The sequence below is a fragment of the Entelurus aequoreus genome, linkage group LG05 (assembly GCF_033978785.1).
Source record: "Entelurus aequoreus isolate RoL-2023_Sb linkage group LG05, RoL_Eaeq_v1.1, whole genome shotgun sequence".
Taxonomy (NCBI): Eukaryota; Metazoa; Chordata; class Actinopteri; order Syngnathiformes; family Syngnathidae; genus Entelurus; species Entelurus aequoreus.
Genome location: NC_084735.1, coordinates 54,052,071 through 54,066,207, shown reverse-complemented (window position 1 = coordinate 54,066,207; position 14,137 = coordinate 54,052,071). Strand labels below are relative to the sequence as shown.

At 39.9% G+C, this 14,137-nt stretch overlaps 1 protein-coding gene across 2 annotated transcripts in view; it reads left to right on the top strand.

Annotated features, from left to right (window-relative positions):
- Positions 1 to 14,137, top strand: part of uvrag (UV radiation resistance associated gene) — a 218,797-nt gene that overhangs the window by 46,146 nt on the left and 158,514 nt on the right. For both annotated transcript variants that reach the window (XM_062048387.1, XM_062048386.1), the window contains exon 7: positions 12,781 to 12,886. In XM_062048387.1, the coding sequence (XP_061904371.1) occupies positions 12,781 to 12,886 (106 nt within the window). The remainder of the gene's footprint in view (positions 1 to 12,780; positions 12,887 to 14,137) is intronic.

Sequence of the window (14,137 nt, the reverse complement as noted above, 5' to 3'; positions counted from 1 at the left end):
TGTTTTCTTTTTTTTTGTGACGGAGTCATGATAAATCACATTTGTGTATTTTAGCATTCTTTTTAAGCGTTTCTTTGACAGAACAAATGTATTTATGTTGGTAGTTTTAAATAAAAGATACATGTCAAACAAAATACAGTACATGATATTAGAAGTTATGACGTCACACCGGTAATTTGGTAACATTAAAAATGGCTTCATTAACGAGCAAGATTACCCATATTTTGGTTTAGGGTGAACAAATCAAGCGCTCTTACCTTCTAGGAGGTCTTAACTTCCTTTACGTTCACCATACCTCACATTGTAAACAAATATGGCTGCGTCTGTATCTTAATCCTAAAGGGGAACTGCACTTGTTTTTATTTATTTTGCCTGTCTTTCACAATCCTTGTAAAACAAGAAGACATGTTTTTATGGCTAACAATGCAGCTAATGGGAGTACTGCATTGCGCCCATAAAAACCTAAAAACATCCAAAAACCATCAGCAATACACCATTTACATGTCGTGACCTGAATATTAACGAAGTATTAGCGATATTGTTTATTATAAGCGCGAACGCAGGCAGACTATTTTTAATAGCGCCGTCATCACAGAGAGCTAAATAGCGTTTGCTGTTATATTGACATACTGAGCCGGTGAGCTGCTGCATTGCCTCTGAGCTGCTGAAAGTCAATTATAAATCATGGTTCTCACCTGGGTAGTAGAAGGTTAACCGAGATGTTGGTAAACATTGACATTCAACTTAGACCCGGAGATGATGAGAAAGACACACACACACAAAAACACTTGTTTGCACTTTTTTTCAAAATCATCAGAAGAATGTTGTGACCTTTGACAGTATGAAACGAAAACTTAGTGCGTGTAGTATTTTTCTGGCAGTTTTGCACTGGCCTGTCAACATGTCTCATAATCCTCTGAGAATTGTGACCAGACTCAGAGTAGATAAGAGGAATTGTTTTTATGGACATTTCCTGAACATTTCTTCAAAAATCCATCCATACATTTTGAGTTATGTTGCTAACAGACAAACAAACCCTGGTGATTACATCATCTCTTTGACTGAGGGCTGCGCACGAAAGCGGCACTTTTTTTCTCGAGCGTTTACAAGGCGACACCGGTTGGGTCACGGTGTACGGCTGCGGAGGGAAAGCGTCCGGTAAAGATAAAGACATTCAACGTGATGCCTGCACCAAATGCCCTGCAAAGAAAAAACACTGGCTTCAACACATCACACCTCCTCTATATAGCGTGCATCCCTAATAATAATGTATAGCGTTTGCCTTAGAGAGTGGACTCAACTTTTCAACATCTTGCTTTTCCTCTGATGTCTTCTTGTCCTTTGCTGAGAGCACTGCTTCTGGTATCTTCTTCAAGCTGCTTCTCAGTCAAACTCACCATCAGCAGGTATTTTCATAGATAAATGTCTGCCGTTTAAATATTATCTTACACCTTTGACTTCTTCCATACGTTGTAGCGTATTTTAGCACCGCTATGCTCCTCAATCATGTTTTTGATGATTTATTTCCATAATTCAATTAATATTATCTGCCTCTTTTTCTCAGCACGGTCCTTCACACTCACTTTCTCCCGACATTTGTTTGGAAAAACAATGTTTTGTTATTCTAATCATCAACTATTATCAACTATTACTGCTAACAATGGAGACACTGGATTTTTGCTCGGATCTTAAAGGGTTCACTGTAAAATTCACTACACCCACTAGCAGTGAAGGATCATAATATAAATATTTGCTTGCAACCTATAATATACCAATTAGCCAATAGACAGCTTGTATTCTTAAAATTTTTTGAGCTGAGGCAGTAGTGTGTTGTAGGTTGTTACATGAAATGTTTGGCCGTACGACAACCGAGCCAGAATACAAAAATCGGGGAAATGTGACTGAAAAGTGGAGCATTCCAGGTACCTTTGTATTATTTTCTGTCTGAATAACTAGAGCCATATGTTTTCCTGTTGTGTATTTTTCTCTGCTGATTTGTTCCTTTCTGAAACATACACTCAACACACTTGTTGGCTGCCTCTCGTTGTGCTCCAGGAGCTGTCAAGGTGATAATGCTTCCCTGAAAGCAGCATCAGATGTCCGTTCACTTACTTATTGTAAGTTGTGTCAGCGCTTCTCAGCAAGTGGACTTTGTTGTTTGCTTTTGTTTTTTCAAAACCATCATGACTGTGGCCTGAAGACAACAACAAACAGACCAATTTTATTTCTAAGCTTTTTTGAGCGCTCAATGCGCACACTTAAAGTCAGCCAAACACACCGGGCCCAACACGGATGGAATGTTTTAGCTGAAAACAGTTTTTGTAGTCGCGCCTCTCATCGTTAATTATTTCTAAATATTTGGCTTCTTACACCCATTTGCTTAGTTTAAAAAGTTAAGGTGCTTTCTACTGCAAAACAACAGCATGGAGCTTATACTTTTTGTCACTGGATATGCGGAAATCTTTAACAAATGCAGCTGCACACTCTCGAAATCCCTTAAATGTAAAAAAAAAAAGAAAGAATACAAAAAAATAAGCCTGAAGCGCAATGACCAAATGTTAAGGATTTTATGGGGCAACAACATATTGAGAAAAAGGCTCCGTATCCTTATGTACATATGATTGTTTTTGCAAAAAGCTCTAAAAAAAAACGTTTTAACATTGTCATTATGGGGTATTGTGTGTAGATTTTTTAAGGACAAAAAAATATTTTTTTTCATTTTGGAATAAGGCTGTAACATAACAAAATGTGGAAAAGGTGAGTGCTGCAAATGCCTTCCAAATGTACTGTAAATCATAAGAAAACAGGTTGCTCATCTGTTGGCTGCTGATAAATGATCGTACAATCATCATCGTATTTTTACGATAGTTGGCACTCTGTAGGATAAGTAATTTTAAAAATGCCACACTGTAGTACGGTATATTTTAAGCATTCAATGAATACATTTAGCAACCAAGCATAAACAAACAAGTATACATCCTGCACTGCGCCTGGTGCCTCATGTATTAAGCTTGCCTATGCACATAAACCTGTCTCACAGCCTTTTTCACAGCAAAGTTGAGATTTATCAAAAGTGAACTTGACGTTAAAATGTGCGCTGCCTCACCAGGGCTGTACGCTTAGATTTTTCACCAGGATCACCAGGTGCTACTAATTGAAATGTCTTAAATATCACAATTTCATTAATTACACTCAAACAACATACACATGTGCACTCATCAATCAATCAATCAATCAATGTTAATTATATGTGCAAAGTCTCGTGTCCTTACAGCCAGGTGTAGGCGCTGTTATGCCAGTGGCAACTTCTCCAACAGTACATTTAGTTCATTTAAAAGTAAAACTGTGTGATAAACTATCCTATACATGGTTTGTATTAAAGGGGAACTGCAATTTTTTCTGGCATTGTGCCTATTGCTCACAATCTTTATGAGATACAAGAACACATATTTTTGTTTTGTTTTGCATTATAATTTTGTAAATATCGGCTTGTTCTAGCTGTCTGGCAATGCAACTAAGGGAGCAATCCATTCTACCTCTAAATCACTCTTTAAAAAAAAAAAAAAAAAAAAAAAAAAAAAGGTATTCACAAACCGCAAAGAATACTTAATTCACATTCTGTATAATAACCAAGCTGTAGGGACATGTTATTGTAAAAGCAAAGAGAGGTACTGTTTTTCTACCGTATCGCCTTGCAATAACATGCTACGGCAATAGTCGTGAGCTAGCTTCTGCATCAGCAGCTGACTGGCTTTTGAGTTTGTAATGTATTACACAATACGATAGGACACCAATCTGTACTGACTAAAAACATGTACAATCATATTACAGTATCTGTAAAGTATTAGTCCACATTTCATAATTTGTTTGTTGTCTTGCTCGACAGTGTTTGTAGTTGTATTAACAAGCATGATGTGCTGCATGTATAATGATCAATATTATAGTGACTGACTCGATGAACACTTGTCTGTTTGGTCCAGCTGGCTGGGGATGTTTTTTTTCCCAGTTGATTTTGAGTATACACTCCATTTCTGTCTGCATACCTTGGCTCCAAGTTCCACATTTACACCATCAAGTCACGTCGGTCCTGACTCTCTCGACTTCCGTCTGCTTCAACCTTTCACCCTACCCTCTGTTCGTGCTCGCTTAGCTTCTATAACCATTCTATAACCATCCTCCCCGCATTCGATCTGGGCAATGTGGCCTAGAAATAAAATCTATTTTTTCACAAAAAATTCAATTTACGATTATGTTTTCCCTAATTTTTAAAGAAACCATTGAATACAAATGACAAAGATAATTTAAAACAAGTTTTTCTTTTATTTGATAAAAAACTTGTAGTTTGAAATGATACTACATACACTGCATCATACATACTCTTAGCAAATTTAAATGTGTAATAAGTTCTTCTTTTTAGACCAGATGTAAACTGTACTTTTTATGGAATTATATTAAAATACATAAATTAAGAGGTTACTCTGGGAATCAATCCTTCTGTAAAATAATTTTGTTAACAAAAACATAGCATTGCACATTGCATGCAAATAAATAATGATCTCCAACATTGAGATTAATTAAGTAAAAACTTAAAACTTCTGTATTGAATAAATTACTTTTGTGAATAAAAACATATTATTATACATAGTACGCTAAACAATAATCAAGTCAAACATTGAGAAGACTATATAATAGTTTTAGCAAGTTAGTACAAGAGGTTAGTTCCAAAATATAAAGGAATTGTGCATTTTGTGATAAAAGCATGAAATTTGGTACACTTATAGCCAAAGGCATTCTCAAAAGATTTGGATGTGGAGCCATCATGAATTTTCAACATGGCGCCCATGGCAGCCATTTTTCAAAATGTCCGCCAGCAACAACTGTTTTCTTATGAATGATGGATTTAATATGATATTTCAGACTTATTTACCATTCATACTACTTGGTAAATGTCTTTTGGACAGTAGAACATTTTCATTGAAAATTCAAAATGGCCACCAACTGGTTAGATATGGATGATCTCTATGTTTAATTATACATTTATCTTGATGCAGAATTTGAATTGGGAACTTTGGAATTTCTAAGAATCTTCTTTCTATCTCAAAATACTCATGTTAAGCAAGGGAAGCCTAGGGTCTATCACAGGAAAGACTAGTCACACTCGCCTTCACAGACACAAAGGGCTGTGCCCTGTAAGTGGGATGTTTTGCACTTACACTGCCCAACACAACCCTTCTTGCATTTGCATGAGACAAGTTCATAACTTGACTGGCCTGCATCTGGTAGGCATGTCCAGAAGGGTTCATAGTCCCCCTCAGGTGACTTTGACCAGCCCCATTCGCACGGTGAAGGTAGTTCTGGTGTTGACACCAGGACTGTACCCCACACGTGCCCTCCTTGGTATACAGCTCTCTTAACATGCTCTTCTAGGGCAGCCTTGGTAGGGGGGATTGTTTGCACATTGTGCCTCTTTGCAAATAACTTCCTCCTTGCCGTATTGATTTCTGTACATGTGCTGGTTCGGTCATAGACTAAGATAACAAACCTCTCAATTGTGGCCATTACCTCCTGTGGTATGTCATCTGGGGCTGAAGACACTTTCAACAGGGCATGTGTAAGTTCTGGAAGCACAGACCATATAGCCCATGCAGTCTTTTTCCCATGGCCAACAAAGCTTGACACAGTGTCACAACCCGTCAATGCATGGAACACTGGTAGTGCACATGCTTTCTCGGGCCTTAGCCCTGCTGCAATTTCATGTGCTGCCAAATATCGAACATTCTTACCAGTACCGAAAGCCAACCAAAGCTCATCCTCTGGTTGTAGAGTCTGAGCCACTGCCACAGCCAGCACCACAACATCAGTATCAACTGTTTGAATCATAATTTAGTGGTGGCCGTTTCTTGCTGCATGGGCTACGTGCAATAACATGCGACTATCCGCTTCCTCATGCGTGCAAGGAGCAATCGATGTCCTATCTGGGAGAGGTGGTTTGCTAAGGACTTCCATGTCACTTGTGATGACAAGCTGTTTATCCTCCTGCACAAACCATCTGAGCAGAGCCTCCGAGAGAAAGGCAAACAACTCAGTCTTATTGCTGTCAACTCTAAGAAAGTTTTGCCAGTTCCTGGGAATGGCTGCATCACCTACCACACGTCTCTGAATTCCAGTGCCACGCTTTGCTCTCGTAGCAGCTTTCAGAGAGTCAGACAAGTAGTGGTCCCACACCAGATCAAGCCTGGACACAGTTTCAAACTTTCTGGTCAGATTTTTAACCATTTCTGAGTTAGAAGGAAGCTTCTGGCCAATTGTAAAGTTCCAAATTTGAATTCTGCACAAAGAAAAGGAAATAAAAAATAATACTGGTTTGACACCGAGATCACCCATATCAGACAGTCATAAAAGTGATGGCTGCAATCCTGAAGATGTCAGCCATCTTGAATATTTAATGACACATTTAGATTATCCAAAATACATTTACCAAGTACTATGTATGGTAAATAAGTCTGAAACATCATATTATATCCATCATTCATAAGCGAACAGTTGTTACTGACAGCCATTTTGAAAGATGGCTGCCATGGGCGCCATTTTGAAAATTCATGATGGCTCCACATCCAAATCTTTTGAGAATGCCTTTGGCTATAAGTGTACCAAATTTCATGCTTTTATCACAAAATTCATGATCGTTCTGGTTACCAGCTGCACTAAGTGGATAAAGGCAGGCTTTTTCATTCACACATCTTGGCGGTGTGCAGAGCGACTGCTTTAGTGATCGCTCCGAGCGTTGTGCTTCTTTGTCATGATACACGGTGTAAATGATTCCATCCATCCATCCATCCCTTTTCTTCTACTTATCGGAGGTTGGGTCGCGGGGGCAGCAGCCTAAGCAGAAAAGCCCAGACTTCACTCTCCCCAGCCACTTCGTCCAGCTCCCCCAGGGGGATCCCGAGGCATTCCCAGGCCAGTCGGGAGAGAGAGTCTTCCCAACGTGTCCTGGGTCTTCCCCGTGGCCTGCTGCCGGTCGGACGTGCCCTAAAAACCTCCCTAGGTGAGCAGATGCCCGAACCACCTCATCTGGCTCCTCTCGATGTGGAGGAGCAGCGGCTTTACTCTGAGTTCCTCCCGAATGACAGAGCTTCTCACCCTATCTCTAAGGGAGAGACCCGCCACCCGGCGGAGGAAACTCATTTCGGCCGCTTGTACACGTGATCTTGTCCTTTCAGTCATAACCCAAAGCTCATGACCATAGGTGAAGATGGGAACGTAGATCGATCGGTAAATTGAGAGCTTTGCCTTCCGGCTCAGCTCCTTCTTCACCACAACGGATCAATACAGCGTCCGCATTACTGAAGACGCCACACCGATACGCCTGGTGATCTCACGATCCCCTCTTCCCTCGCTCGTGAACAAGACTCCTAGGTACTTGAACTCCTCCACTTGGGGCAAGATCTCCTCCCCAACTTGGAGATGGCACTCTACCCTTTCCCGGGCGAGAACCATGGACTCAGACTTGGAGGTGCTGATTCTCATCCCAGTCGCTTCACACTCGGCTGCGAACCGATCTAGTGAGAGCTGAAGATCCTGGGCAGTTGAAGCCATCAGGACCACACTTTGCAAGGTTTGAGACACTTAACACCACTCCGGCGAGGAAATCCATCCCTCGCCCTGATGAGCAGCCGCTCAACCTGGACACAGCGGATGTCCGGAAAACCCTGAGGAGAGCGAACCCCCGGAAAGCAGCGGGACCTGATGACATTACGGGCAGGGTGCTTAAGGGATGTGCAGACCAGCTGGCTGGGGTTCTCACAGACATCTTCAACACCTCGCTGACCCAGGCTGTGGTACCATCATGTTTTAAGGCGGCCACAATCATTCCAGTGCCTAAAAAAACTACAATCTCCTCCCTCAATGATTATCGCCCCGTGGCACTCACCCCCATCATAATGAAGTGCTTCAAGAGGCTGGTAAAGGAATACATTGTCTCCAGACTTCCCCCCACAATCGACTCATACCGGTTTGCTTATTGCCCTACCCGCTCCAAAGAAGACACCATCTCCTCTGAACTCCACCTGAGCTTAGAACATCTAGAAGGAAAGGACACACACGTGCGGATGTTGTTTCTGGACTTCAGCTCGGCGTTCAACACCGTCATCCCGCAGCACTTGGTGAGCAAACTGGCCCCCCTTGGATTCAGTACCCCCCTATGTAACTGGCTGCTTGACTTCCTCACAGACCGACCCCAGTCTGTGAGAGTGGGTGACAAAACCTCCAGTGCCATCGCCCCGAGCACCGGCTCCCCCCAGGGCTGCGTCCTGAGTCCGCTGCTGTTCACGTTGATGACCCATGACTGCTGCGCCAGGTCCACTACTAACCACATTGTAAAGTATGCGGACGACGCAACAGTAGTGGGCCTCATCCGTGACAACAACGACATGGACTACAGGGAAGAGGTGAAACATCTGGTTGACTGGTGCAGAACCAACAACCTGGTCCTGAACGTCAACAAGACCAAGGAGATCATCGTCGACTTCAGGGGGCACCAGTCCAGCCACACTCCACTCTTCATCAACGGCACAGCGGTGGAGATGGTAAGCAGCACCAAGTTCCTGGGGGTGCAGATAACTGACAATATGACCTGGTCTTGTAAAAAGAGCTCAGCAGCGCATGCATTTTTTGCGTCGGATGAAAAGAGCACAGCTCCCTCTCCCCATTCTCACCACATTCTACAGAGGCACATAGAGAGCCTACTGACCAACAGCATCTCTGTCTGGACTGGAGCCTGCAGTGCCTCAGACTGGAAGTCTCTGCAGAGAGTGGTGAGGACGGCGGAAAATATCATCAGGACTCCTCTTCCTCCTATCCAGGAGATCGCAAAAAGCCGCTGCCTGACCAGGGCTCAGAAAATCTGCAGAGACTCCTCCCACCCCCACCAAGGACTGTTTTCACTGCTGGACTCTAGAAAGAGGTTCCGCAGCCTCCGAAGCAGAACCTCCAGGTTCTGTAACAGCTTCTTCCCTCAGGCCGGAAGACTCTTGAACGCATTAAAATAATCCCCTCAATTCCCCCCAAAAATGGATTAACTCGCTGGAATATAAAGACAATATAACATACATCCATAAACGTGGATGCATATGCAAAAGAGCCATATATTTATCTGTACAGTAATGTATTTATTTATATCTGCACCTTATTGCTCTTTTATCCCGCACTACCATGAGCTAATGCAACAAAATGTAGTTCTTATCTGTACTGTAAAGTTCAAATTTGAATGACAATAAAAAGGAAGTCTAAGTCACATCATCTGCAAAAAGCAGAGAACTAATCCTGTAGCCTGAAATTTGTTTGCCCCTTGAAAAATCACACTGATTAGATTTAAATGTAACATAATAATTACAATTCCAAAATAAAATGAGTTCATGTGAGGGCATAATTAAGGCCCGGCTAAGTAATCAATTGCTAGTTCTAAGCAGTCACACAACTTTTTCAACCGATTTCAACCATTCCACCATCAAAACATTCGTCTTAACCAGGACAATAAAGTTAGTTATGTTCTAAACCGGAAATATTATGTTTTATTCCTGTAATCACGTTTTTTTTTCACAACTTTGGGCAAAATAAATGGTAGTCCTTCCACCATTCTTAGTTATAGTTACCTTTTCCCCCAAAAAACCTAACCTTGATTGCAAGCAAATATTCCCGCAATCAGGAAATACATTTGTTGTAGTAAAACAGTGATTTAGTCCAAAAAGATTCACAAATGCAGTACAATTGCAGCAAAACGCCAACAGCGACATACACAATAATACCAACATCACCTGTTAGCTGGCTTGACTATTTAAGGTATTGTATTTTAGCCAGGGATGTCTTTATTTCACATCTCAATCTTAATTATGGTTTCAACTTGTTTTTCCCTAAAAGTAAGCTTGTTTGCAAGAAAATATTCCATACAGTCAGGTAATATATTTTATTATTAGGAAAAAAACATTTATTTATCCCCAAAATTAGCTAAAAACCTAGTACTGTAGCTACCTTAACAACATTAGGAGCCAAAGTTGGACACTGAATTGACAGCTCGGACGTTTAGCTCGTATTTCATGCCAGAAGACACAGGTTCAAGTCCCATGCAGACCAAAAGTCTGGACTCAACCAGGCGGGTTACAACACGTAGTAACTTTTTTAGCTCATTTTGCTGCAGTACATCTCAAAGTCACATAGTTTATTCCATACATGCATTTAACATTTCAGTATTCATACTATGTTTCAGTACAGTTTACGAACTTCAACATTCAAACTATTTCAAGGTCAAACGGTTTCTACCATTCAATCTTCTTTCCATTAGCCTTTCAGTTGCATTGGAACATTCACACACAATTTCTATAAACATTTCTTCATATAGTTGAATATGCAAGCTTACGCAAACACATTAACCATGGCAATTATTTTTTATATTACTTTGTGAACAAAATTAAGTGAATTTTAGTTACTACCTTGTTCAGTCAGCTCCATGTTTTTTGTTCAGATTTCACTAGACATTGACAATTCTAAAGAACCTAAAATACCCTATTTAATGTAGCATACGAGACATAAAATGAAATCTAATCCAGAAGTTTCACATGGCTCGGTTTTATCTGACACTCCATATCAAGTGTCACTGTCAAAGGAGTTTGTGTTTTTGTTTTTCTGATGTTAATCGTCTTCATGGGTTGAGTGCACAGCCATAGTCATAACTTCCTGCAGATCCCCTCATGACACAGCTTTTTGATATCTCCCCTGCAATGGAAAAATAAAGTTGTCATGGTTAGTGAAAACGTGTTTTCTGAATTTACTTGCCAAGCGATGAAACTACTGCAGATGTGCTGAGAAAGTTCATAGGGTGTGAGATTGGGTCTAATCGGCAAAGATCAAAGGAACGATAAGGGGGCAGATTTGCGTGGAAAGGGGAGAGGAGATAACTGTTCTCACCTGGGGGAAAAAGCAGGATTAGGTTTCACATTGGAAATCAATTCAACACATCAAGCCCTGATGTTCTAATTCACCATCTTGATCCTTCGTCTCAAGCAAATTAAACGCATATCCATGACATAGATACATGTTCTATCCTTAGATGTACTCCCCAAGGATCTGTTTACATTTACGTTATTATATTAGTACTAATTAAATGTGGCTTCATGAGGGAAGCGTTGAGGGGGGGCTTTCTGCCGGAGAGCACTGGTCAAAGTCGCACCCCAGCGGCGTGGGCATAGTCCAATTTCCAGGGTCGATGGCTGGCCTTGCCGTGTCCGAGGCGCGGTGGAATAGCATGCTAAGTGTTCTATGACGGGCTGCTTGTCTCCCATCTTAGAACATCCTCCCAACACACCTGCTGGGCATCGAGTACTCAAATCGCCTTTTTTCAAGGGAGGTAGAAGGGGGGTTCAGTGTCCGACGATTGGACTACAAGGTTAATAGTCGAATCAGACTCCTGAATAGTATAATAACCGACTATTTTAAGACACTCCAGTTAATTGTCCAGTATAGAAATGTTTTAGGCCATAACTACTTTTGTTTTGTTGTTTGTCTTTCAACAACCTGGATTAAAGTGCTAAACCAAGAACAGCACTTTCATTGAGGAACAATTTGGACCACACAGTGCAAGAGCTGGTCGTTATTGTTCGGTGTATTACACATCCGATTTTTGTACTGAAAGTCCTGATGGAGTGCAGAAGGGCAGAAGTTATGTTTCTTTGTGGATTTAAAAAAAGGGTACAATAATGCCGAGATAGGGGTGACAGAAGTATGTTAGAGTTGTGCAGGATGTGTATGAGGGTAACTGTGAGGTGTGCTGTAGGTGTCACAGGTAAAGTAGGTTTGGACTGTGTATTGTTTGCTCTTGTGATTGAAAATGAGGTCAGACAGGAGGCTCCATGAAAAAACAGATGACATTGACTGACAGATGACAGTGAGGACCCACAGCAGGTGGAAGAAAACCTGGAGAGGTGGAGGTATAAAAGACGGTCAAAGCAAGAAAAAACCATGAGGATGCAAGGTGTAAAGGTGAGGAATGTTGAGTTAAAGTACTTCGGGTGAACTATTCAGAGCAAAGGAGAAGTGAACTAAGAAGTGAAAAAGTAAGAATGGAGGCAGGGTGGAGTTAGTAGAGAAGAGTATCAGGAGTCCTTGACATTTAAGTATCAGCATATGGCAGCGGTGACCAACAGACAGGTGGCAGTGAAAATGCTTATAGTTATGTTAGTAGTGACAAGGAGATCAGAGAAACAGACAATGTTAGATGCCTGGGAGACGGTCAGAAAGGCCAGACTGAGATGGTTTGGCCAGTTGAGAAGCAGGGGTCGTGATTATATCAGTAGAATGTTGCTAGAAATAGGCCTGTCAGGGGGGACAGCAAGGGGAAGATTTCAAGGTTGTAGTGAGAAAATACAATGCAGGTGGGAGGAGTGACAGAGGAAAATGCAAAGGACAGGGCAAAACAGAAACGAGTGATCGGCTACGGCATTCCTTCATCAGACAAAAGAAGATTAAGTATATTTGGATTGACAAATTCTAATCCGTGCCTTTTGTATTTTAGCCTGTTTAAAGAAAAAAAAACATTTCAGCACAGCAAATCAAGCCATAACTGAGGTTTAACATTGATACAATCCAGAAATCAACCACTAACCGTAAAACTGTTACCATCAAGGTAATACGGTTGTTTATTAATGCTTTCAGTTTTACAATAGTTGTTATTTTTTGTTGCTGATACACTGACCTTGATTGATGTTGTATATATTTGTCTTTCCACAGGCTTCACACAGCCCAGAGAGCCATCAAACAGACCCAGGTAACAGTACAGAAGATTGGCAAGGAGATTGAGGGGAAACTAAGAACAACAGCGACATGCACAGTGCGGGTGAGAACAGTCACATGGCAACAATGAATGTGATCCCTGCAACTTAATGACTTATTTTCAGTAGCCCTCAATGTTTTCAGTGACGCAATTAGTCTATTGTGTATTTAGTTGTTTTATTTTGTTGAGAAAAAACAAATAACAAAAGATAAAATGTGTGTGGATATATATATATATATATACACACAAATGCATATGTGTGTGTGTGTGTGTGTGTGTGTGTATATATATTTGCATTTATATATATATATATATATATATATATATATATATATATATATATATATATATATATATATATATATATATATATATATATATATATATATATATATATATGCATATATATATGTATGTATATATATATATATATATATATATATATATATATATGCATATATATATGTATGTATATATATATATATATATATATACATACATATATATATGCATATATATATGTATGTATATATATATATATATATATATATATATATATATATATGCATATATATATGTATGTATATATATATATATATATGCATATATATATGTATGTATATATATATATATATATATATATATATATATATATATATATATATATATATATATATATATATATATATATATATATATATATATGCATATATATATATATATATAAACTAGGGGTGTGGGAAAAAATCGATTCCAATTCGAATCACGATTCTCACGTTATGCGATTCAGAATCGATTCTCTTTTTTTTTTTATTTAGCTGAACTGCCCCAATTTTATCAAGAGGAGTGGTCAAAAATTCAACCAGAAGCTTGTGGATGGCTACTAACAGCGCCTTATTGCAGTGAAACTTGCCAAGGGACATGTAACCAAATATTAACATTGCTGTATCTATACTTTTGACCCAGCAGATTTGGTCACATTTTCAGTAGACCCATAATAAATTCATAAAAGAACCAAACTTCATGAATGTTTTTTGTGACCAACAAGTATGTGCTCCAATCTCTATCACGAAAAAATAAGAGTTGTAGAAATTATTGGAAACTCAAGACCGCCATGACACGCATGTGTGTGTGTGTGTGTGTATATATATATATATATATATATATATATATATATATATATATATATATCCAATAGAAAATCTTCGTGTTGCTTGGCGACAGCCCCGAAACCTGACAGATCTAGAGAAGATTTGTGTGGAGGAGTGGGCCAAAATCCCTGTTGCCGTGTGTGCAAACCTGCTGAAGAACTAT